Below are 24,189 nucleotides of genomic sequence, written 5' to 3'. Positions count from 1 at the left end.
CGAACAAATCCGTTCGCTTCTTTTTTTTTTTTTTTTTTTTTTGGTTTGGGACGGAGGGGAACGGGATTACAATGGGATCATTTCCCAAATCCACGGGTAACGTTACCGTTTGGTACCATTATCTATTTTCCCTTATCGCAATCCATCCCCTTAAAAAGTAAGTCTGAATGTATGTATCATCGTATGAACCAAGATCTTCAGGTATCCATTTTTTTTTCTTCTCTTCTCTCTCTTTAAACACCTGGAAGAAGATCATTGTGTCATTACAACATCTTCTACTTTCCCCTCTCTCCGTGACACCTCATATGCGCCCATCCTCGTCCTGCGTGAAACTATTGATAACCGGAACATTCTGCACGGGCGAGAACAAAGCTTACACTTCCTAAAGATTTTCCCTACTGTTCGCCAACAACCTCCCTTTTCTTTTCCCGTGCAACTGAACCTCTTGCCACGTCAATTGTTGCCCAACAAGATTCATACCAAGTGAATTATTCAATACAGTCAAACTATCTAACCCAAGGTCCTTACCGACTTAAGGCAACAAACAAAAAACAAGTTCATCCATCATGTCCGCCAAGCGCTCCCGAGATATTGATGCAAAGTCCGAAGAACAACGCACAACTGAACCACCAGTAAAGAAGAAGAAGGGATTCTCTGTGGGACCTGCAAACCTGCCTGATGGTACCTATCGCCGTAAAAGTAAGTTCGTTTTCCGTTTTTTCAATTTGCATATTTTTTCATTTTTCATTTTTCCCTTCGTCTATCCGTTTTTATGGCTCAAAGTTTTAAAACGGCCCTGCAGGGTCCTCTTGCTAACCACGACCCACTATAGCCCAGAAAATCAAAGCCGACCTGATTCAGAAGGCCAAAGTTAAGAAAGCCTACGCCAAAGTAAGAGCCGAAGAGCTCGCTGCCGCCCCCCGCAAGTCAGTCTACGAGTTAGCGGAGGAAAATGCTGAGAAGGATAATGCGCTAGAGGCAGAACCTGCCTCGCTGGAGTTGCACCCAGACCGACAAGCGATGCTGGATCAGCCAGCGCCTGAGAACACCCCCCGCCCCGAGCGAGCTAGAAATCAAAATGGCGAAGGTCGCCGGAAACGGAAACCCAAGCGGTCCGCTTTTGCGAAAGAGATGGAGCTTGCGGAGAAGCGCAGACAGGAGGCGCAAAAACGACAGGAGGAGCGTGATTTCAGGCAAAAGGATCGCGAGGCAATGGCTAGGGCGAGACGGCCGGACCAGCATGGGAAGAGGAGATTAGGTCGCGAAAGTAACGTGTTGCTGAGTCGCGTGCAACGGATGGTCGGCCAGACGTAGAAGAGGGGCACTATTAAATGGGACATGATGATGGCTCAAAAGTTTTAAAAATGATACCCACTGGATCTTGTTTACGCTCGTTGCTTGCACCTCTGGTGTGTTGATTGCTAAAAATCAATTATCTACCATTAACTACTATGCCGGTGTCTTAGGCTCCGTCCGACTTCTTTGCTTCTTAAAGCAAGCAAACTCTCCTTTAGTTCTCTCCCTCAATCGTTTCAGCGTTCCCCGCATTTCACCAAGCTCTGACTGAAGACGAGCCCGGGCCTCGTGTGTGGTTCGGCGGTCGAGTTCCACGTAGATCTGACTCTGTACAGCAGAGGCTTCATCTGTAGAGAATTGGGACATGGTCTGTGCAATGAACTCAGTATCCAGAGTGGCTTGCATTAAAGCCGCCAGCGTATACGACGACCGAGAGCTGAAAGCTGATAGGAGAGACGAGGAGACCTTCGTCAACAAGTGCGTAAGAATGATGATCAGCAGAGGTGGCTGACCCGCTGGAGACGACCGATTAGATGCCGCCGATGAACTGGAAGGAATGGTAGTTGAGATCTCCGTATGGACAAGCACAAGAGTCAGCATTGCGTTGTACACATACGGCCGGACTTGTTCGGGGCGAGGGACGGTCGGCTCCCAATCCGGGGCAGTAATGCCATCAACAATCGTTGTATTCAATTTGTTGATCGTGGGTTTAGTGTATGACTGGAACAAGCGGTCGTCAATCTGACTGAGGACGTCGCGAATAGTATTGGCTTCCTCGGTCAACTTGACTGAAAATGAAGTTTCAAAGTTCGCTACTAGTTGAGGGACGAGATCGGCTTGGAATGCCTTGATATTCGACAAAGTGAGGAGTATGCGAACATTCTATAAACACGATTAGTTGATATGGAAGAATCCAAAGTCCATAAGAGGCTTACCCTATTTCGGGCATCGACCGCATCTGCGATGAAAAGCGCCGTGGATGTATCAGAGAGACTACGCGCCGCAGGCTCCGCGAGCACCCATTCACTATCCTCTTGAGGAAGTGTGGGATGTTCCGCATTCTCGACCAAACCACTGAGGGCCTTGTAAATACTGGACACAAACTGCGTGCGCACCATCTGTAGAAGCTTCGCAGGAGGTTGTGTGACAACATCTACATCACCCGATTTTACCATGGCCTCCGAAATGTAGAGGATCTTCTGCATTCCACTAAGAATTGCGTTCTCAAAAGCCACAAACAAACCAGGCATCTTGGTCAAGTCTTTTTTCTCCGAATCTCTCGTCCAGTCCTCCAACATTTTGCAAACTTCTGCATCTTTGCCCCAGGCGTAGCATGCCGCGCGAACGGAACGTTCACGAGTGACGCTCACAAGTGACTTGAGGAGATCATAAGCGTTTTCCGTACTTCGTACAGGGGCTAACGCAGCCATTTCACTGGCTGCCCTGCCAATAAGGACGAGGAATTGGCCGAGGTAGTGAATGCCGCTAAGGGAATTGGAAAACGGAGGCCAAAATGCAAAGTCCTCCCAAGCCTCGCCACGCTTTGGGGTGGGAAATGGCATATTCTTAGGATCTAACTTGAAACGAGACTCGGTGGGAGTGATTCCTCCGCTCATCGGGCTCTTAGGGCTTGGTGGTGGTATTGGAGAGGCGAGGATAGTGAAATCCTCCACTGGAGGGTCGGCGAACAGCGACAGAATGCTTTCGCGAATTAAATTGATCAATTCGACGACGCCCTTCTGCAGCTCACTGGAGTCATTAGGCGAGAGCCGGTGATGCTTACGACTCTCCCCTTCAAAACCGGTTGGGAGAAGCTTTTGTTTGCTACCCTCGATAAAGGATTGTGCCGCTTCCCAGAAATCGAAGACTTCACCCAAGAGGCCTCCCTGTGATGATAGCAGTCTAATTAAGTAAGTATGTACACACTCCCAGAGTTCGATGACCTGGCCAGTGTCAAGCGTCGTTGGATCACTTGCTGCACCATCACGAGGAGCGAGTCGGAGATAGGATGCCAGTGCTTGAGGCGTCGGCTTCTCGCCAGCAGCGAGCCTGCGCCTGAGGATCTCTAGTTCCGTTTTGCAGCGTTCGCAAAAAGTTGTAATTTTCGTTTTCAAGTATTCATAGCGACCAAGAAGCCAGACCCAGATGGGGTTGTCCTCGACACCCAATTCCAGCAGAGCGCCAATTAGTTCCATATGTTCATCGACTGGCCCTAAAGCCGTCACCGTCGTCGAGGCGATAGGTGACTCACTCAAGCGCCTCCAAAGATCATGCTTGAATGCCTGTATTTGCTGGTCGACATCCATCCACATCCTCCCCATTGCTAAGATCATGTGGGTCTCCTCGTCTGTCAACGGTCGGCCTTTGCTCGTCGCCATATCGGCAATATTCCTGGCTTCTTTTGCGAGCGTCCTTGCTCTAGTGTACTGCTCGAAAACAGAGTCATAGTCTCTTTGCTTGATAGACTTTGAAAGAAGCCCGCCTATTTCATAGACATCCCGGTGCTTCTCCATTGTCTCGACGACCGATTTTAAAACCTGTTCTCTTTCACGACCACCTAATGCAGGCCCCCAGACTTCTTCAGCTTTGACAGAGGCTTCTAAAAGTGGACCGCGGATGCCCTTCATGCCGTATTCACTTTCCTTGGTCAATGCATTCTTCCCAGGCCCTGAGTCTGAAATCGTCGCGGGGGTTATGTCATGTTTGCCAGACGAAAGGCTCCGGAAATGTCCTGACCTGCGGTGAACTTGCGACACTGACAAGCTTTCTGCCTTCCCTTGGTTCCTCATCTCTGTATATACACTATCAATTGTCGCTTTGGCTCGGACGAATCGCTCAAAGTTCGCCTCCACAAGTACTTTCAACGAAGCTGACTTCTGATCGATCGATCGTGACAGAAATTCCAGTCCATTGAGTAGTGATTTAATCGACGCATCGGAGTGAGCCTGCGAAAGAAACAGAGCCGGGGAAAATGAAGTAGATGAGAGTAAAAACTTATTCCGCAAGCGACTCTCTTCTTCTACAGACAACCCCCCCTTCTTCAAGATCTTGAGGACGCTTTCGCCTGTCCCGAGCGGATCCGGCTCGTCCATCTGGGCGAGGTTTTCCCGACCATTGTTTCCTTTGAATGACCCTAGGTTGACGCCTTTCTGATGGCTGTTACTGCGCTCGAGAGCAAAGTATCGGGATCGCCGCGAAGCAGTGCGGGTAAGTGCCTCATCCTCCGAATGATCGCTTTCGTCTAGCTCTGCAGGCCACTCTTCAGGAAAAGCCGAAGGGAGATTATAGTAGTTTGCGATATCTGCGTCGGCCATGGTTGCAAGGTGTCCGCGCGCTTAGTCTAGGAGGGGGCAGGTGACCGATCAACCGCCGGGGGGAGAACGATCCAGGAGGCCACATGCAGGGAAGCACGTAGCCGCACAGGTGGGGAAATCTCGGGCGCCAGACGATAGGTTAGGTTTAGGGGGTAGTTTTGGCAAAATTACAATGAAATAATAATGACAATGAACGAGGTGTGGTGACCCGTGACCCGTCACTTGTTATCTGATCTAGGAAAGGACACCAAGTGGATTCTGGGCAGCCAAACACGGAATCCATGCCATGCCGGTCGGTCGGCAGCGGCGGTGCCGAGAGAGGTCAAGATTGGCCTGAGGAACCTTCTCTCACTTCCCGCACAAGCAACCCGCCGCCTTTCTTCTTTCTCTCCTTCCCATCCTCCACATACTCTCCTCTCCAGCCCTGTGTTGTTCGTCGCTGACCCCGGGGATCTCTCACAATGTTTGCCACTAGGAACTTCGCTCTCCCTGCCCGCCAATGCTTGCGGAGCACTCGTGTCTCCCCACGCATTGCTTCGCCCTTGTCGCAGGTATACCATGTCCATTTCCATCTCCGGCCCGACCGTCAATTCTTGCGTAGCTAACCTAGTTTACCTAGCTCCGTGGTTATGCCGCTGCTACCGACGAGCGTGTCGCTAAGTTCAAGGGCCAGAAGGACACCGATGTATGTTGCGCCCCGAAGACCGCGAATTTTTTTTCCCTCTCGGATTTTTCTTCCCTTGGTCCGGCGTCTCCCGCCAGAAATCATTGGACGATCGATCTATACACGATCCAAAACTGAACTCATCACCTCCAAACAAGCTTTCTGATGGAAATGTTATCTTTATAGGGAAAGTACACTGTCACTCTGATTGAGGGTGATGGCATTGGTCCTGAGATCTCGCAGTCCGTTAAGGACATCTTCGCTGCCGCAAACGTAATGTTTCCTCCCTCCCGGCTGCTCGTAGTTTCTAAGACGCGCCACTAAATCTACTTATAGGCCCCCATCAAGTGGGAGCCAGTCGATGTTACTCCTATCTTGAAGGATGGAAAGACCGCCATTCCCGATGAAGCCATTGAGAGCGTGAAGAGGAACTACGTCGCCCTCAAGGGACCCCTTGCTGTATGTCAACGCTCTCGTGCGTCATGGAAATCTTTTGCTGAGCCGAAAAAATTTTTAGACTCCCGTTGGCAAGGGACACGTTTCTCTGAACCTTACTCTCCGCCGCACCTTCAACCTTTTCGCCAACGTGCGTCCTTGCCGTTCCGTTGCTGGCTACGAGACCCCCTACGACAACGTCGATACCGTCCTGATCCGTGAGAACACCGAGGGTGAATACTCTGGCATTGAGCACGTCGTTGTCGATGGCGTTGTGCAGAGCATTAAGCTCATCACAAAGGAGGCCTCTGAGAGAGTTCTGCGCTTTGCCTTCCAATACGCTCGTTCCATCAACAAGAAGAAGGTCCGCGTCGTGCACAAGGCTACCATCATGAAGATGTCCGATGGTCTCTTCTTGAACCTCGCCCGTGATATTGCCAAGGAGTTCCCCGATATCGAATTCGACGCAGAGCTGCTGGACAACTCTTGCCTCAAGATCGTCACTGACCCCACGCCTTACAACGACAAGGTTCTTGTCATGCCTAACCTCTACGGTGACATTCTTTCCGACATGTGCGCCGGTCTGATCGGTGGTCTTGGTCTCACTCCCTCCGGTAACATCGGTAACGAGTGCTCCATTTTCGAGGCTGTCCACGGCTCTGCCCCCGACATTGCCGGCAAGGGCCTCGCTAACCCCACTGCTCTGCTTCTGAGCAGTATCATGATGCTGCAGCACATGAACCTCGGCGAGCATGCTGCTCGTATCCAGAAGGCCACTTTTGATACCCTTGCCGAAGGAAAGGTAAGCTGATCTGGATACTAATCCCTGTTCGCTAGTGGGCCACATTTATTAACTTTATATAGACTCTCACTGGTGACTTGGGCGGCAAGGCCAAGACCCACGAGTATGCTGAGGCCATCATGAAGCGTCTGTAAGGGATTCGGTTTGCACCGTGTACTATTTCCCTTGATTGTCTCCTTTTAGCCTGTGAATGACTAGAACAAATGTAGTGACCTATTTATACGTACAATGTATTTATTTAGATTCCATTTCTCTTGCAATGTATCTCGTTCTCGATCGTAATTTTAACCCCATCAATTGGCACAATCGCTTGGTGACTGAAACACATTTATCGAGAGAACATCGCGTTCTGTTGACCGATTGCCAGCCGAAACTAATTCTAGTGAATTTTGAAGTAGATTAAGTGTGATGATAAATCTGCTATATGTGAACGTAAAAGAAACGCCTGCCCTGAGTCCTCCAAAGGTATCAATGTTCAAACCATCATGATATTAAAGTACACATTAAAACTACCGTCGTCGACCGCCTCTTCTAGTTCCTGTGCCACTACTTCTCTTCTCCTTTTGTTTTGTTCGAGTTGTCTGGGCTCGTGTGCTTCGTGCTGTTGGAGAGCCTCCTGTATCCTCTTCGGCTTCTTCGTCACCTTCGCTGTCGTCTTTCGCCGCGTCCGAACCTTCTTCGTCCCCTTCATTCGCACCAGCATCCTCAGAGTCGCCTTCTTCTTCCCCTGTGCCTAGACTCCTCCTCGGAGCCTCAATTTCTACTTGAAGCCGTGAAGACCGAGCACCTCGAGCCGGTTGGCGGCCTCCACGACCTGACTTCCTACCTCTTGACGGCGCCGGAGAGGATCGGGGCTCTAAATGCGTATAGTAGTCAGAATTCAGGTATCACTCGGGAAAAAACGATGAATCAGTAGGGCGCACCATCTGTGTCGGCTACCGTGCTACCTCGCCTAGATTCGGCGTGGGCACTAAGAACGGGCGAAGCGGAACCTTCCATTGCTAACCTCCTCTCAAACATCAATTCGCCGTATTCATCTTCAGGAAGCTCAAATGGACAGTAAAGCTCTTTCGAGCCATCAACATCATCGGAAGTATCTGTGATCAGAGAATCCTCCTGCACAGAAAAGCGCAAATGTTAGCTATCTATGACCAATGTAGGCAGCTGTCGTTACGTACCCGCTCATCGAGTGCTGGGAGGTTATATAACGTCCCTAGTTTTTTCCAGATCCCAGGTATCCGTGTATGTTCCGCGTGGGCAGGTGCATAGCCTTGACTTTTCATGAACTCGGAGATAGCGATCATGCGGAAGTGCTTGTGCATTCCTTCGACGGGACAGATGGATTAGCAGAAGTCGGTTTGCTGAAGCGACACTTGGGATAGCTACGAACCAACCGGCTTCCATTTGATTATACCCTTTAGTAGCGCAGTTTCCTGTTCATCCGTCCATGGGTCCGTCACCGGGTCGTAATCCGTGTTGGGCTGAGCTGCGCTATCACTGGCGGGGGTGTTCGCGGAAGGTTGAGCGGCTTCGGATTGAGCGGTAAGCTTAGGCTTCTTCCTGGGGGGCATATTGATTGTTTCGCATAACACTCTTCTATTTCGTGTTATTCAGTGACGAATGGGATCCTCTGTACTGTAACGCGACACACGTGGGGAGCTGGTGTAGACCGTGTCGCGACAATTTCATTCTGCTTCGGTTTCCCAAACAAGCGGTGGTCCGAGCGTGACCTGGGGGGGACGCTAGCACAATTTAAGGCTAGTGAGGCGTGATCTCGCGCCGCCAACGCGTCGTCAGCTGATAACGATTTGCTTCTATGGCGTCAGTCTTTAGAGCAGTCCGTGTCATAAGATGGAGCAGGAAGATTATGATACGGACCCATTCTCTAGTGAGAATTTGTGGAGGCTATCGAAGTTCACTCTGCAGTCGCTGCAACCACTAGAACGACTACCCTGGAACGAAGAGTTGCCAGGTGCGTATCATTGTTTGGGGGTGTTTATACGTCCAATTTCGAATACTAACTACTAGTATTCGCTTTTACTAGATCTCACTGGGGGTTTCTTCAGGAGTCCTCTAGAATTACTCAATGAAGATTGTTTTAGTTCAAGCCAGTTGAATCTTTTTGAAACCGATGTATTCGATCCAGATTTGCTACCGGAATCAACAACCGATGCGTCAAGCGAAACTTCTGCCGAACCGAGCATCGCACGCTCGGAAAGAGGAGATGGGTCAGAGGATATCTGGGTGTTGAATGACGTGGATGTCAAGTTTGACGGCAAACGATTTTTGAAGACGTGGGAAAACTGTCAAAATCGATTGTATCAAGAACCCACATCCGCATATTTTAGTGAATCGGGGTCTAGAGGATTCGACGCATCGTTGGCAAATCAGGCTGCGACGAACGGGCTCGGGAAATTAGGCCGTGTGGCTCGAAATGATGTCTTTTTACGGTCCCTATTTCGACTAGGTCTTGGTTGGAGCTCATTATTTTTTCGATACAATAGGGAGCGCCAAATGTTCGAGCGGGTTTTTGACGACATCCGCCTCTCAGGTGTTAGTGTCGCTGCGCTTAATAGCTTGACTGATGAGATGATCCAATGCGGCACGGATATGCAGCGGGTGCGAAACTTTGTTGGCAAAGCTCCATCCAAGTCAACTAAACTCTCCGCTCTTTCTACACTTTCGAGCGCCGTAGCCGTCGTCATTTACATCGTTGAAAAGCGGCTTCTCAGGGATGCTGACAATATACTGTCCCTCATCCAGGTTAGAGCCCTGTTTCAACGATGCGGTGAACTGGCTGGTGTTTTGGCAGACCTGGTCGAAGCTGTCGAAGGGGTTGTGTCGGATGCTCAGATATTCTCCATCGTTCTTGAAAAGGCCGCCCATTATTCCCAAACATTCGGCCATATGGAGGATCTCTTCCGCGAGATTGTTATCCGGACAGTGTATCCGTTTCTGAAGCATGCGGAGACTTGGATTGGCCTCCGCTTGGAGGCGTCGACATTGAAGGAGCTGGCGGCAAACGGCAGAAGCTTTGTAGTTTTGGAGCCCTCAGAAGAGAATCCGAAAACGACCTCTCAATCAACAAGGCTTGAGTACAGATATAACCCCGCCGAGATGCCATCATTCATTCCTACAGACCAAGCAGAGTTGATTTTCGAAAGTGGACGAAGCCTACGCCTGCTTAAACGATTCCATCCGCAGCATCCAATTGCGAGTGACGAAATTTGCAACGGCGATGTCCCCAGGCTCAGCTGTGCTAGCACGTGGACAGATATTGAAAGGATACAAGAAAAAGCAAAGATCTACGAAAATAGACTTCGGTCTGAAATACTCAGGTATAATCGTGGTCGCCCCTCTGCAACGAAAAATTTGATAATCAATTCCCAGCCTCCTGCCCATACTGAAGCGAGTGATACACTTAAAGATACCTTTGACCTATTTGACATTGATGACGCGCAAAACATGACTGGATTGCTCGCAAACCCTTCCTCCATAGAGAAAGACGAGCTCTCCCGATTGATTGAGCAAGGGAACCACAAAGATCTTGAAGTACCTGAGGATCATAGGTGTAATTTCGGCCCAGAATTAGCTTCTGCCCTTTATCTGTCCCTTGCACCACTTCTTTCGTCCCAGGCATTGTTGATTGACTTCTCTTGTCTTCACCTGCTGTTCAAGGAGCACAAACTCCGGTATCACCTATCTCTGCAATGGCGGTTCCAGCTTCTTGGGGATGGTTTCTTCACCTCCCTTCTGTCGCACGCTCTCTTTGACCCGGAGATGCAGAGCGGCGAGCGAAAATCTGGTGTTGTCCGTAGTAGTGTCCACACTGGTTTGCGGTTAGGGAGCCGTGACACTTGGCCTCCAGCAAGCTCGGAGTTGCGCTTGGTGCTCATTGGGCTCCTTAGTGAGTGTCACGGCTTTGATGATCGCTCAGAAAGTTCAGCGGGTAATGAGCCCCGCAAGGAGAGGGAACTTCCTGGCGGCCTCAGTTTCTCGATTCGAGAGTTGACTGCTGAAGAAGTTACCAAATGCAAGGATCCAAATGCAATCGAAGCTTTGGATTTCCTACGTCTTCAATACAAACCATCAGACGTCCTGGAAGCTATCATTACGTCGCGATCGCTTAACAAGTATGATCGTCTTTTCAAGCATCTGCTTCGACTCCTTCGAATGGTTTCGGTCGTCAAAGGTCTCATTCGTGATTCTACGGGGAGAGACTCCCTATCTGGGCACCCTCGAAACGTGTACCAGAAATTTCGCATTGACTGCCAGCATTTCGTGCTCTCATTGAGTGATTATTGCTTTCATGTCGGCATTGGCTCGACTTGGCAGCGGTTCCAAGATAGCCTGGCTAAGATTGAACGCTGCCTCGACCGCGGTGATATTGATGGCACGATAGAAGCAGCACATTCTGTCCCTAGACTTAGAGATTATCATGAAGATATTCTCGATCAAATGCTTTTTGCGCTCTTTCTCAGCAAAAGACATGCTGATGCAGCGAAGCTGCTGGAAAGTATTTTCGGTACGATTTTGACATTTGCTCCATTGTCGAGGATGGATGGAACGAGCGGCGTGCGCCACGAAAGTGAGGCTATTGCCTATCAGCTCTTTGCTACATTCCGGAAACAAACATCCCTTTTTGTGAATTATCTACGCAACTTAGATGGCGTGAACGCATCTTCAAAGTCTTTCGGCAGGTCCGGCACGACTTTTGCATCCAGAGAAGCGCCTACATGTGTATTCGACCACCTCCTAGCGCGCTTGGATATGAGGAAATATTACTGAGAGTCGAAAACAAGCTCCACCGCACCAGCTCTTCTTGGAGTTTTATATTAAAGAATATTCCCAGCTCGTTGTATTATTCTTTTTCTACCGTGCTAATGTATCAAGGACTTTGGTACCTATTAACGTTATTATTCGTGTGCTATTCCCAAACATAACCCTGTATATGTTTCGAACGCCGTTATGACCCATGTCTTACATACTCATTAAGTCATTCCCTTGGATAATCCCAATTTAGAAGAAGTGAAGGTCTGATTCTTTCCATCCTTCCGCCAACAGTATCCTCCGAGCCGATTCTTCCATGGCTGGCGGACCACAAATCAGGACCATACTCTCATCTTCTGGAGCCGCGTACTCCTTTAGGAGCTCTTCGGATATGCGTCCTCGGCGGCCAGTCCATGAGTCCGGCGCTTTGGATAGGGTGTGTATTATATTACACCTTCTGCTGTCGGTTGCCATGAAGCCGTCGAGCTCAGCCCGGCAAAGGATATCTTCCTCCTGTCTGTTTCCATTGAGGACTGTACAAGAGGTGGGATCTTGCCGGTCCTGAACCACGGCGCGCAAGACCTGGAAGATCGGTGTGATACCGGTTCCTCCACAAATCATCTTAAACGACCGAACATGGCGTTCCTTCCCACTTATGACAACTCGTCCATTTCCAAGGTATTCGAATCTGCCTGTCGGACCCTTGCATTCCACCACGGAGCCCAATGGCAGCCTATCCAGGGCCATCGTCATCTTGCCGCCTGCCGAGGTGGCTGTTGCAAAGTATACTTTAACCAGCAAGTCCACGGTCCCTTTCTGGCTGGTTTCAGAAATTGGGGTGTATGAGCGGATGATGGCTTCGTTGTTGGATGATGTGTCGAGGACTTTGATCATAAGATGCTGGCCGACTGGTAAACCCAATGTTTGATCTTCGTGTTCCAATTTGAAACTAAATATTCGTGTATCCCAGGATATGTCTTTCCTTTCTTTCAATGTTGCCTTTGTCCAAGACCGTGATTGGAGGAACACTGGGCGAATTTCATCGGTGGAGGATGATGCATCATCCTTGAGTGCTTTTAAACCTTCCGGATCCATCGTTCCAATATGGTACTCAGGCATCATCGCCTTTGCCGTCTCGCTATCTATGGATAGGTGTCAATAGATGGTACAATTGCAGTGTGATATTTTTGGGACTCACGAATAGCAAGGAATTCCTCAGAGACATCCAGACCAGCAGAGGAGATAATACTCTGCGCTCCGCCAGGGTGGCCTTCAAGAAATGCTTGACCATCATACACTTCTCCATTCACGATGAACCATGGCTTCTCATCGCAGGAATTCTCCTTGAATTCTTCAAAACCAATCACTCGGCTTAGCCCGTCTTTCTTCATATTAATGTCTTGCACGGGCTCCGGCTCCGTCGGCTCCTCTCCTTCGTGTCTTTCTCCCCAGTTACCATTCGTCAGGTCACCCCCAGCCTTTTTGACGCGTTCCATCCATCCTGTAGGCATACTAGGGTGGGTAGGGTGCTCGAATCTCAAGTTCCCGTTTTCCTTCGTAATTGTAACCCGGAACCACGGGTTGTTCATCATTCCGAGAACGGACCAGTACATATCGCGAGGCTGCACGCCCAATGCTTCGTCCATGGCTCTTACAAGGATGGCATCACTGTTCTCAAGCTCTGGGATGGTGATGCTTAGAGACCAAAAACACCAGCAGAAGCAAGTTTCGCGCCAGTACATATCTACTTTGCCTCCAAAAAGCTCGCCTTCAAAATCACGATACTTGTCTTCGGCATATTCGATTTCCGCCAATCTCCAAGCTATAAGTCCGTTAGCTTTGATAAGCATTCTCACACATCGAGCGAGCGAGGGTGCGTACATTTGCCTTTGTCTAGGGATATTTCTACCCTGGTAACCCTGCGGCCCCCACCGGCGTATGCATATCCTCTGACAGTATATGACGGCCCTGCCGACAGGAGATTTAAGACCTCATTGTTTTGGGGATATGCAACGGCGGAGTTGGTGTTTAGGTCATAAATCGCATACCGCTCATCGTGCCACCAATTTCGGTTATTTGATGCCATCTCAGGCGAGACCATTGTTCTGGGTTAGGGAGTTAGACAAATGATGGAAATATAAAATAAGTGCCCTTTAGACATACGGTAAGACGCGGTTGTCATTGATATGGTACCAGTTGTCGCTTGGTGCATCGGTCAAGATCAGCCTCTTCAGCCACTTAACACTTCGTCCTCCTATTTGACCGGGCACGACGGCCCTCAGCGGACGACCATGATCTGGGCGAAGAGACTCCCCGTTCATTTTATGTGCAAGCATGATCCCCCTGTTGGGGTCCAGGGCCCAGTTCAATTTAATAGATGTGCCGTAGTGACCATTGGGCTGCGGCGAACTTAGCAATTATCATCATAAGATAGAGGTACAGCATACCAGCTTATCCGCTCCTTCCATACAGACGTATTTCGCTTTACGCAGGGGTTTCGCACTGCGGAGAATATCCGCCAGCAATGGGCCAGTGAAGAGGGCAGTCGATAGTCCCGCCGATCCCCAGGAAAAACCTTTCGTTTTACGTACAATGTTTTGCTCTTTGCGTCGATTGCCAGCACATACGAGGGTGATAGGCGCTGTTATTTGGTCGTACTGCTGCAACACTTGTCGGAAGTTTAGTACCAAAGGCTTCTCTACCAGTCTATACTTTGGTTAACGGATGTTTGGCAGAGAACCTAGCACTATACTAACCCTTCGATGCTAATTTCCCAGTGAGGGATATCTTCATCCTTGATATGAGGGACTGGGCCATGATTTCGAACATAGAAGAGCTCCGGCGATGTTAAAAACCCTTTCAGAGTGTGAGAATGTAACGGCTCAAGGGGACAAGCATGACAGCCGGTGCAAGCAACCTGATAAGGATAGGAGTGGAGCAGTTATAACTCATACCTTCTTTATACAGATCTGTGAGAGGTGGCTCAACATTAAACGGATGAACACCCGTTAATCTGATAAGCCGAGGGTCACGAGGAACATGGCTATCTGGAGTTCCTTTATCTACGCTCAGCACTTCTGTCGGCCGTTTTGATGGCGGTGGCAGAGGGATATCAGACAGGTCTCTCGTCGAGATCTCTTCGCTTTCGATTTTGATCTGACCTGTCTTAAGAACGAGGTCAGTTGGGACGAGCGCATCCGTCCGCACCTCGGTGATGGTTGCCATGTTACCGGCAGGGAAGGCCAATGAAAGTAAAATTACGAGGGAGGGAGCATGAACAAGGATGCTGAGTATGAATAAGTCGAATGGTCAGCCAGTGCATTAACTCCAAATAAGGAGGCAATCCACCACACTAAAATACTCTTGCCTATCGTATGATGGCACGCAGTACGTGTTACCCATGCGCGGGCAGTGGACATTCTATTAGGTCACGGCAGTAACTCCTTGTTACCATATAACGCCTCGGAGAAAGGTCACAATAAGCAATGCTCCTAGGAACCCACCAGCGATTTCCGCGGAGTCCCAAAATCAGCTCATTCTGGGAGGTGGGACGCTCGAAATTAGGGCAAGCCTTCAGGCTGGACGGCGTCCCACCGCTTAACCAAGCGTTGAGGCAAATAAATCGCGTTGACCCACACAACACTCTCGAGGCTCCAGCCATTTGTCCGCTCAACCTTGCAGGATTTCTTTTTCGTCATATTAATTGGTTCTTTGAAGAATGATGGAGACAATGCCGTGAAGCCATGTGCAACTTCCAATTAGAAGTGTTGTTGCTTATCGTCCGAATGAGCCTGGTTCGCGTGGAGAATGGGCCAGATGGGAGCTCACGGCTGTTAGAGCGGAGCTACTACTCTGTACGTACCCTTCAAAGGAATTCTCGGTAAGTTTGTTAGAGGGATATTGCTCACGTTTAATTGGCACTCCAGGATCCTTTAAATCCAGGCAAAAATCGCTCGATCTGGCTTTTTTTGCCAATCTTGGAAGTCTACCGTATACTTGTAGTTACACCCTTGAGGATTTACCACATGAGAAGAACACCAACCTAACTGCGTGATTTAAAACGCCATTGCTATGATGCTTGAAGAGTGCCGGATATATCGGCATCTAACTTAGGATTTGTCTTACGTACAATATTTATGACCTGTGGTGAAACCTGAGGCAACAAGGGGGCGCGATTTACCAGACTGGCGTTCACATACCAATACAGTGCTTAATTGTAGGTCTCATGGGTGGAATGAGATGACCTTCCCTTTCATCTATTCTTAAGAGGAACAGGGATGGTACCCACACCATACCCCGAAGAGCTCGTGATGTAATAGACCCTTTCGTAGTATGCGGGTTTTTATTGAGATGCCGATATGCAAACTTGTAGTAAGACTAATAATAACAGGTGCAATTAATTGAATTTGGGGCCTGTTAAGCTTTTCGTCCGACCACCAGTGACGTCCGTCCGATAAGCCGGGAACGATCGATAAGGAGGCTATCCCGTCGATCCTGACTAACCTTTTCCAGTTGTTCCTTAACTTTGCACCATCTCCGCGGAGGAATCCCTGACCCAATCTTATGGTGAGGTGCTATCGTCCTTATCAATCCCTGTCACGATTGCCGATAACCCGTCCACATCCGATCATGGAGATTACCATTGGGTGTGTCGCTGCATCTGCTGCGAAACCGCTTCGATGACCATCAACCATGAGGTGATTCGATAGTCAAACATCTCGCCACGACCTCATGGTGTCCACGGAGATGAGAGGCCCGATCCTGGATCTTGGCACCAGTAGGGTCTTGCCATATCGGATGATAGATCATGGGGGACATACTCCTTGATAAATAAAAACGTCCGCCAACACCGTGCGTTGGGCGTTGAATCTCTTCCACAGTGCTATCCATCCCGGACACAATGCCTCTCCTAGAAGCGCCCAGGAATGGGGGCGCAGTCAACAATGGCGTCCTTAGCGGGGTGTCGCATTCTCAGAGCTTTGGCATTGACACAGAGAGTCACTTGGATGACCCTAACAGACGCCAACAGATAGTGGTGGTGGGACTGGGAATGGTGGCTATTTCCTTCCTGTAGGTGCACCGAAGGGGGACGAGGCGATGGTCAATAATACAGTTCGGGTACTGACGATACCCCCCTTCTCCGTATAGTGAGAAACTGGTCAAGCAAGATTCAGAGAGGAGAAAGTACGATATCGTTGTGATCGGCGAAGAACCTCACGTTGCTTACAACCGAGTCGGCCTTTCCTCGTTTTTCGAACATCGCAATATCGAGGACCTCTACCTCAACCCGAAAGAATGGGTGAGTATATCACAGCTTTCCCTGCGAACTTAGTGCAGCATTCGTGCTGACGTCAATGGATTAATCCATTAGTACGGATCGTTCAAAGATCGATCGTTCGACTATCATCTGAACACCAGAGTAACCGATATATTTCCTGACCGCAAGACGGTAAAAACCTCAACGGGTGACATAATCGCCTACGATCTTCTTGTTCTCGCTACCGGCTCTGATGCGGTGCTTCCCACTCACACTCCCGGCTATGACGCCAACGGGGTTTTTGTCTACAGAACGATATCGGACCTCGAGCGCCTTATCGAATTTGCCTCTAATCACAAGGGCGAGACGGCAACTACTGTCGGAGGTGGCCTGCTGGGACTCGAAGCTGCCAAAGCAATGACGGATCTAGAAGATTTCGGCAAGGTCAAGCTCATTGACCGCAACAAGTGGGTGCTAGCAAGACAACTAGACGGCGATGCCGGTACCCTAGTGACGCGGAAAATCAGAGAACTGGGCTTGGATGTGATGCACCAGAAGCGAGTAGCGAAAATTAAGACGGATGACAACAACAATGTCACGGGTATCGTCTTTGAGGATGGGGAAGAAATAGATTGCTGCTGCGTCTGTTTTGCTGTACGCCGTCTAATCTCATCTCACGTACTTTCAGTTTGCTAACATTACGTATAGATCGGAGTACGACCTAGAGACGAGTTGGGGACGACTGCTGGTATTCAGTGCGCTTCACGGGGTGGGTTTGTTATCAATGAAAGGTAACAACCATCGTTATGTTAAGTCTTCTATCATCTAATCTGATCTTATAGTCTGCAAACTTCGATTCCCGAGATTTACGCTATCGGAGAGTGTGCAAGCTGGGAAAACCAGACGTTTGGTATTATTGCACCTGGCATTGAAATGGCAGATGTGCTAGCGTTCAATTTGACCAATCCCGATAAGGAACCAAGGAGCTTCAGAAGACCGGATTTAAGCACTAAGCTGAAGCTCTTGGGAGTGGATGTCGCCAGTTTTGGTGACTTTTTTGCGGATCGCGATGGCCCCAAGTTCTTGCCAGGCCGTCGACCATCAGTCGCAACCATTCCGCGGGTGAAAGACACGACGGAAAAGGAGTCACCAGTGAAGGCTCTCACGTACAAGGATCCTTTTGGTGGTGTCTATAAGAAGTATCTATTCACTATGGACGGCAAATACCTACTTGGAGGAATGATGATCGGTGATACAAAGGACTATATCAAACTGAACCAAATGGTGAAGAGCCAAAAAGAGCTCGAAGTTCCTCCGAGCCAGTTCATTCTGGGAGCTCAAAATGGTGGGGAAGAAAACGGTGACGACCTGTGAGCTTTCTCTCAGATGTCCGTGTATAACGGGTCTGCTAACTATCATTCGTACAGAGCCGACGATACCCAAGTTTGCTCGTGTCACAACGTTACCAAAGGTGACATCGTCGAAAGTGTCAAGAGTGGCACATGCAAGTCAATTGGAGAGGTAAAGTCATGCACAAAGGCAGGCACTGGCTGTGGAGGCTGTATGCCGTTAGTGCAATCAATTTTCAATAAGACCATGCTTGATATGGGCCAGGAGGTTTCGAATAACTGTAGGTATCCTTGTCCCTTGGTTGTGGTTTCTCTCTAAACTTTATACAGTATGCGTGCATATTCCACATTCACGCGCTGACCTCTACAATATCGTCGCAATCAAACAACTGAAAACATTCGAAGACATCATGAAGGCAGTCGGAAGAAGCCCCGATTCTCTTGGGTGCGAGCTATGCAAGCCTGCCATAGCGTCAATCCTTTCGAGTCTCTTCAATGGGCACATCATGGACCACGAATACCATGAGTTGCAAGAAACGAATGACAGATTCCTCGCTAACATCCAACGCAATGGAACTTTCTCTGTGGTCCCTCGAGTTCCCGGTGGTGAAATCACTGCAGACAAGCTTATTGCTATCGGACAGGTGGCCAAGAAATATAACCTTTACTGCAAGATCACAGGTGGCCAGCGTATCGACATGTTTGGAGCCAAGAAACAGGATCTGCTTGATATCTGGACAGAATTAGTCAATGCCGGCATGGAAAGTGGTCACGCTTATGCCAAATCTCTCCGGACAATCAAGGTACGTGAACACTATCTGTTGCCATGTCTTCTACATGGAACTAATTGGTACTCCTAGAGCTGCGTTGGGACTACCTGGTGTCGTTTCGGTATCGGAGACAGTGTCGGAATGGCTATTAGACTCGAGGAACGCTACAAAAGTGTTCGATCTCCTCACAAGCTCAAGGGCGCCGTGTCCGGTTGCGTGAGAGAATGTGCTGAAGCACAAAACAAAGAGTATGCTTGCTTCTCTCGAATTTTAGGTTCCGAAACTAACGCACTTCAGCTTTGGTTTGATCTCTACAGAAAAAGGGTTCAATATCTTCGTAGGCGGGAATGGCGGCGCGAAGCCTAGACATTCAGAACTACTCGCCAAGGATGTGCCACCAGATATGGTCATTCCAATCATTGATCGCTATCTCATCTTCTACATTCGAACAGCAGATAAGCTGCAGCGAACTGCTCGGTGGATCGAGAATCTCCCTGGGGGGATCAATTACCTCCGGGAAGTCGTCATCGACGACAAACTGGGAATCTGCGCTGAGATGGAGCAGCAAATGCAGGAGTTGGTAGACAGCTATTTCTGCGAGTGGACCGAGACTATCCGCAACCCGAAGCGCCGCAAATACTTCCAGCAGTTTGCCAACACCGATGAAACGGTTGACACGGTGGAACTTGTCAAAGAACGTGATCAAGAGCGGCCCACCTACTGGCCGAGCGAGGGCGCAAAGGAGGACTTCAAGGGACATCAGTGGTCGGCTCTCTCATGGCAGCCGATCATCAAAGCTGATCACTTCTCCGATGGACCTCCTGCGATCTCTTCCGCCAATGTCAAGCGGGGCGATACTCAGCTGGCAATCTTCAAGGTCAAGGGCAAGTACTACGCAACGCAACAGATGTGTCCTCACAAGCGTGCCTTTGTCCTGTCCGATGGCCTGATTGGCGACGATGACGCCGGCAAATACTGGGTATCCTGTCCATACCACAAGCGTAATTTCGAGCTCAATGGCGAGCAAGCCGGCCGTTGTTCAAACGATGAGGCTATGAATATCGCAACTTTCCCGGTTGAGGAACGGGACGATGGCTGGATCTACTTGAAGTTACCTCCCGTTGAGGAGCTGGACTCTGTGCTGGGGACAGAAAAATGGAAGGTAAAGAAAGGAGAAGCACCAGATCCATTCCAGAAGTGTGATAAGAAGTATAAGGGGACGAGAGGCAAGAAGGCGGGTGATAGACCTAGCCCGACCAAACAATCTAAGACGATTGACTGGTAATGGAACCTATGTGATACGCGTTACGAGCCTTGATATTTGGTGTTGTGGATCTTGCCGGGCGGGCCTTCATCTGTTCTTCTTCATTCTACTGTATATAGATTCAACTAGCTAGTAGCTAATTCATGAACTATGAGCTGCCAATTACCTCTTCCAATTCTTAATAAGACAGTCTTACTAGTTCCGACTCTAACCAAGAATGTACGACCATCGCCACAACTGTTCATCTGAATTATCCCGCTATTAAAGATTACCTACTAGTCTGTAGACGATACCTCTGGAGGTATAGCCAAGAAGGCATCAGAGGACCCATTAGTATCTTAGGGCAGGCAACGTCACGTTACCGACAAACTTTCTGGCCGGCTCATTGTCCAATCCTATTTGACGGATTTCATTCTTGACGCTTATCTCTCAGAGGTGAGATAGCAGTGGATCCGACCCGACCCAAATCTCTCATTATCTATACTCATGATAGTATCCGGGACCCATAGACGATCCTTTACAGCCCCATCGGGTGCTATAAGAAGTGGGCTCTTCCCTTGATATCTCCGCGGACCTCGATCGAATATGTCTCGCTATTCTCGTGCTCTTCGTTGCCTTGATCCGGGAAGATTAGGGACATGAATGTTAGCCCAAACTTCATGTGGCGCTCATCCTGGGTCTCAGCGTCCATCAGTATCCAATGAGAAACGCTTGGTTTATCAATTGAAAGAGAATCTTGGCTGGTGTCGATCTTGGTCCACGCTCCTTCGCCTCCTGGGTCCCACGGTCTGCGTCCGAGGGTCATACAGGGCAACCAGACCTGAAGGCCGCGGAGTTATTGCAAGACAGAGAGGGTCTTATCGGTCTGACACTGTTAGTCAAGGGCTCAGCGCCGGCAGATATCCCCCGGGTGGCCTTATCTTCGCTGACCAAACATGGTTTCTCTATTAGCCACACCCGTTAGGCTGGAAAGCCCAGTCGCAATCGACCCTTTGCTTTGTCCACATCGAAAGTCTAACCAGAGCCTTGAGGATCGTCCAATCAAGGCTCCGAGATATACTTGCTTTTGTGACTCCATGATATCCTATCTATCAACCTTACGATTAATAGCCAAGCGATGTCATATTACCATAATATCTAATCTAGTGTTTCGATGCGTCAGTGGCATGCCATGCCATAGAGCCTATGCCTTCAGAAAGTTAAACATTCCTGGGCATCCAAGATTTACCGAAATCAAATCTTATATGATATGCCTGCATTTGTTTACACTCGCCAATATCTGTCAAAGAGTCTATATATGAGATCTAATTCCCTGTCTAGAGCTATCTAAATCACAGCTCCACTTCTTAACAAACCCTGGTGGTGACATTGATACCCTACACTTATAGTTATTGATATTCTGTACAATCATTCTATCTGTTATCCTTTAGCTACATTCTACTGGGGCTGCCAGCTCGGAGATGGACTCCGTTAAACTACTCTTCCTCTCTCCGGAGGTCAACCCAAGTAACCGAAAGGCCATGTCCATCCCGATACTCAACCCATTCGACAAATATGGACGGGTCTACTTCTTCTCATGGCTTGGATTCATGGTTGCATTCCTATCGTGGTATGCATTTCCGCCTCTGGTAAGTTCTCTCTATCTTCGATTCCGAGCAGTGAGTGAGATAGGACTCTAACGATCTGTAGTTGACTGTTACGATCCGAAAAGACTTGAAGATGACGCAGCCCGAAGTCGCCAACTCAAACATTGTTGCTCTTCTAGCGACGTAAGATATCCCAATGAATAGATTCAGCACTCTAGCTAACATGTCCAGATTACTTGTTCGATTCGTCGCAGGGCCGCTCTGCGACCGGTTCGGTCCTCGTCTAGTATTCATTGGCCTCCTGCTGTGTGGTTCTATTCCAACTGCGATGGCCGGGCTTGTTACTAATGCCCAAGGACTGATTGCCTTACGCTTCTTTGTCGGCATCCTAGGAGGCACATTTGTCCCTTGCCAAGTCTGGTGTACTGGGTTCTTTGACAAGAAGATTGTTGGAACCGCCAACTCCCTGGCTGCAGGATGGGGAAATGCCGGCGGCGGCATCACATAGTATGTACTTTTCTCGCATAAGAAGCTCACCAACAACCAACTAACAAGCTTTCTTGCTCGCCAGCTTCGTCATGCCCGCCATCTTCGACTCACTCGTCCACAACCAAAGCCTCCCAGCCCACAAGGCCTGGCGAGTAGCCTACATCGTGCCATTTATCATCATCGTCGTCATAGCCGTCGCAATGTTCTTCACCTGCGAAGACACCCCAACAGGAAAATGGTCCGAACGCCATCTCTGGGCCGAAGAGACCAGCAGATTTGAGGGGAACATCGTCAACATTAACTCCGGCATCTCTTCCAGCCATCCATCCAGCCCACCCTCCACAACCAACATTGTGGCCGACCTCGAAAAGAAAGGCAACCCCTCCCCACCTGAGTCCATAGCCCCAATGCCGGGCCAGCTCGAATCCCTCCGCACCGACACCGTCGTAGCCCCAACCTTCAAAGAAGCCATGAACGTCCTCCTCAGCCTCTCCACCGCCGCCGTCGCAATCCCCTACGCCTGCTCCTTCGGCGCCGAGCTCGCCATCAACTCCATCCTCGGCGACTTCTACGCAGAAAACTTCCCCTACATGGGCCAAACCAAGACAGGCCAGTGGGCCGCCATGTTCGGTCTTCTCAACGTCATCTGCCGCCCGGCTGGGGGATTCATCGCAGACCTCCTCTACCGGCACACACAATCCGTCTGGTCCAAGAAGATCCTCCTCTCCTTCCTGGGCGTAGGAATGGGCGCCTTCCAGCTCGCGCTCGGATTCTCTAATCCCAAAAGCGAAGCCACCATGTTCGGGCTCACAGCTGGCCTCGCGTTCTTCCTAGAGGCGTGTAACGGAGCCAACTTCGCCGTGGTACCACACGTCCACCCCTTCGCTAATGGTATGCTTCCCCCTCCCCCACCAAACAAAACAAAAACTAACAATAAAAAAAAAAGGCATCGTCTCCGGCGCTGTAGGCGGAATGGGCAACCTAGGAGGTATCATCTTCGCCATCATATTCCGGTACAACGGCTCGCACTACGCACGCTCACTCTGGATTATCGGGATCATTGCCATCGCGGCCAATCTAGCTGTTTCTTGGATTCGGCCGGTACCAAGACGTCAGATGGTATAATTTTATTTTTCGGGTTTTTTTCTAGATGAGTTATGAGGATTATATGGTTGTAAATTTTCGGGAGTTATCGGGGGTATCCAATGGCGTTGTACAATTTTAATATAAATATCTGAATTCAGCCTTATTGAACTATGACATATGTATAGTTATAATACAATTCTCTAGTTCCACTAGTATATAATGTAGTGGAGCGTAGTGTAGTATATACTAGCATGGGGAATACTAGTATAGTTCTATCTCGGGCTAAAACCCCCCGAAAGTGGATTCCCAATGCATCAATCAAAGACATGCATATTGTATCAATAAACCGAGGGTCCTCTTTTCCCAGGTTTATAATATCAGCTTCTCCCTTCTTCACTTGAATCCAATTACCATAAGTTAAACACACTACAAGTTCACCCGCAAACCATACCCAGGTATATCATCCACCTTTCTTCACCACCCACACCACCAACCATAACTAAACTCTACAAACCAGACCACACACCCCGACCATATATAACCCGAGTTCCAACATCCACATTACACCAACACCAGAAACACTTTTTGAAGAAATATAGCAAAATGCCCGTCCGCCGAATCGCCCAAATAGTCCACCTGAAGCCGTCCGCCCTGGCAGCCTACAAAGAATGTCACGCGAATGTGTGGCCCGAGGTACTCCAGCAGATTAAGGAGTGTAATATCCGGGATTGTATGCAGCAGTGGCCCTTGACTTGAGTTTATTGGAAATGGTGATTGGGGTATGGCTAATGAGGATTGTTTAGATTCTATTTTCTTTGATAATGATCGGACTTTGTTTGCGACGTTTAAGTATGTCGGGGATGATTTCGAGGGTGATATGGAGAAGATGAAGGCGAATCCTAAGGTGAGGGAGTGGTGGGCGATGACGGATGGGATGCAGGAGAGTCCGACTCCTGGGGCTGTGGGGAGTGCGGAGGGACCTTCTTGGTGGAAGCCTTTGGAGGAGGTTTTCTATACGGATTAAGCGAATAAATACTTTACGATTACAACACGAAATTGATGCATGAGAAAGAGTTATTTATCTCATCGGCGGGACAAGGTCTACCG

At 49.2% G+C, this 24,189-nt stretch overlaps 9 protein-coding genes across 9 annotated transcripts; 6 read left to right on the top strand and 3 right to left on the bottom strand.

Annotated features, from left to right (window-relative positions):
* Window positions 1-71: 71 nt before the first annotated feature.
* AO090012000632 (uncharacterized protein) lies at window positions 72-487 on the top strand (the record flags this gene model as incomplete). Its single annotated transcript, XM_023236563.1, has 2 exons — window positions 72-157; window positions 202-487. 2 exons carry the CDS (start codon window positions 72-74, stop codon window positions 485-487), a joined length of 372 nt encoding a protein of 123 aa, XP_023091478.1.
* Window positions 488-1,449: 962 nt separating this feature from the next.
* On the bottom strand, window positions 1,450-4,610 carry AO090012000630 (exocyst subunit SEC5; the record flags this gene model as incomplete). Its single annotated transcript, XM_023236562.1, has 2 exons — window positions 1,450-2,178; window positions 2,232-4,610. The coding sequence occupies 2 exons, from the start codon at window positions 4,608-4,610 to the stop codon at window positions 1,450-1,452; spliced, it is 3,108 nt and encodes a 1,035-aa protein (XP_023091477.1).
* A 461-nt stretch (window positions 4,611-5,071) lies between these two features.
* AO090012000629 (isocitrate dehydrogenase (NAD(+)) IDH2) lies at window positions 5,072-6,645 on the top strand (the record flags this gene model as incomplete). Its single annotated transcript, XM_001727561.3, has 6 exons — window positions 5,072-5,161; window positions 5,230-5,295; window positions 5,461-5,547; window positions 5,611-5,733; window positions 5,792-6,511; window positions 6,574-6,645. The coding sequence occupies 6 exons, from the start codon at window positions 5,072-5,074 to the stop codon at window positions 6,643-6,645; spliced, it is 1,158 nt and encodes a 385-aa protein (XP_001727613.1).
* A 1,717-nt stretch (window positions 6,646-8,362) lies between these two features.
* On the top strand, window positions 8,363-11,299 carry AO090012000627 (tubulin gamma complex associated family protein; the record flags this gene model as incomplete). The annotated part of the gene is made up of 2 exons (XM_001727560.1): window positions 8,363-8,483; window positions 8,556-11,299. 2 exons carry the CDS (start codon window positions 8,363-8,365, stop codon window positions 11,297-11,299), a joined length of 2,865 nt encoding a protein of 954 aa, XP_001727612.1.
* A 231-nt stretch (window positions 11,300-11,530) lies between these two features.
* Window positions 11,531-12,376, bottom strand: AO090012000626 (cytochrome b5 reductase family protein; the record flags this gene model as incomplete). The annotated part of the gene is made up of 1 exon (XM_001727559.3): window positions 11,531-12,376. The coding sequence occupies one exon, from the start codon at window positions 12,374-12,376 to the stop codon at window positions 11,531-11,533; it is 846 nt and encodes a 281-aa protein (XP_001727611.3).
* Window positions 12,377-14,163: 1,787 nt separating this feature from the next.
* On the bottom strand, window positions 14,164-14,506 carry AO090012000625 (uncharacterized protein; the record flags this gene model as incomplete). Its single annotated transcript, XM_023236561.1, has 2 exons — window positions 14,164-14,198; window positions 14,236-14,506. 2 exons carry the CDS (start codon window positions 14,504-14,506, stop codon window positions 14,164-14,166), a joined length of 306 nt encoding a protein of 101 aa, XP_023091476.1.
* Window positions 14,507-16,181: 1,675 nt separating this feature from the next.
* niiA (nitrite reductase niiA) lies at window positions 16,182-19,942 on the top strand (the record flags this gene model as incomplete). The annotated part of the gene is made up of 9 exons (XM_001727557.3): window positions 16,182-16,351; window positions 16,430-16,580; window positions 16,653-17,192; window positions 17,247-17,329; window positions 17,381-17,908; window positions 17,966-18,168; window positions 18,218-18,690; window positions 18,748-18,905; window positions 18,955-19,942. 9 exons carry the CDS (start codon window positions 16,182-16,184, stop codon window positions 19,940-19,942), a joined length of 3,294 nt encoding a protein of 1,097 aa, XP_001727609.1.
* Window positions 19,943-21,381: 1,439 nt separating this feature from the next.
* On the top strand, window positions 21,382-23,121 carry AO090012000623 (MFS transporter; the record flags this gene model as incomplete). The annotated part of the gene is made up of 5 exons (XM_001727556.1): window positions 21,382-21,549; window positions 21,611-21,690; window positions 21,739-22,014; window positions 22,079-22,887; window positions 22,943-23,121. 5 exons carry the CDS (start codon window positions 21,382-21,384, stop codon window positions 23,119-23,121), a joined length of 1,512 nt encoding a protein of 503 aa, XP_001727608.1.
* Window positions 23,122-23,685: 564 nt separating this feature from the next.
* Window positions 23,686-24,106, top strand: AO090012000622 (L-rhamnose mutarotase; the record flags this gene model as incomplete). Its single annotated transcript, XM_001727555.1, has 2 exons — window positions 23,686-23,812; window positions 23,886-24,106. The coding sequence occupies 2 exons, from the start codon at window positions 23,686-23,688 to the stop codon at window positions 24,104-24,106; spliced, it is 348 nt and encodes a 115-aa protein (XP_001727607.1).
* Window positions 24,107-24,189: the final 83 nt, after the last annotated feature.

Source organism: Aspergillus oryzae, chromosome 4 (genome assembly GCF_000184455.2).
Source record: "Aspergillus oryzae RIB40 DNA, chromosome 4".
Classification (NCBI taxonomy): Eukaryota; Fungi; Ascomycota; class Eurotiomycetes; order Eurotiales; family Aspergillaceae; genus Aspergillus; species Aspergillus oryzae.
The sequence above is the reverse complement of the archived record's forward strand: the minus strand, read 5'-3'. Positions and strand labels throughout refer to the sequence as shown.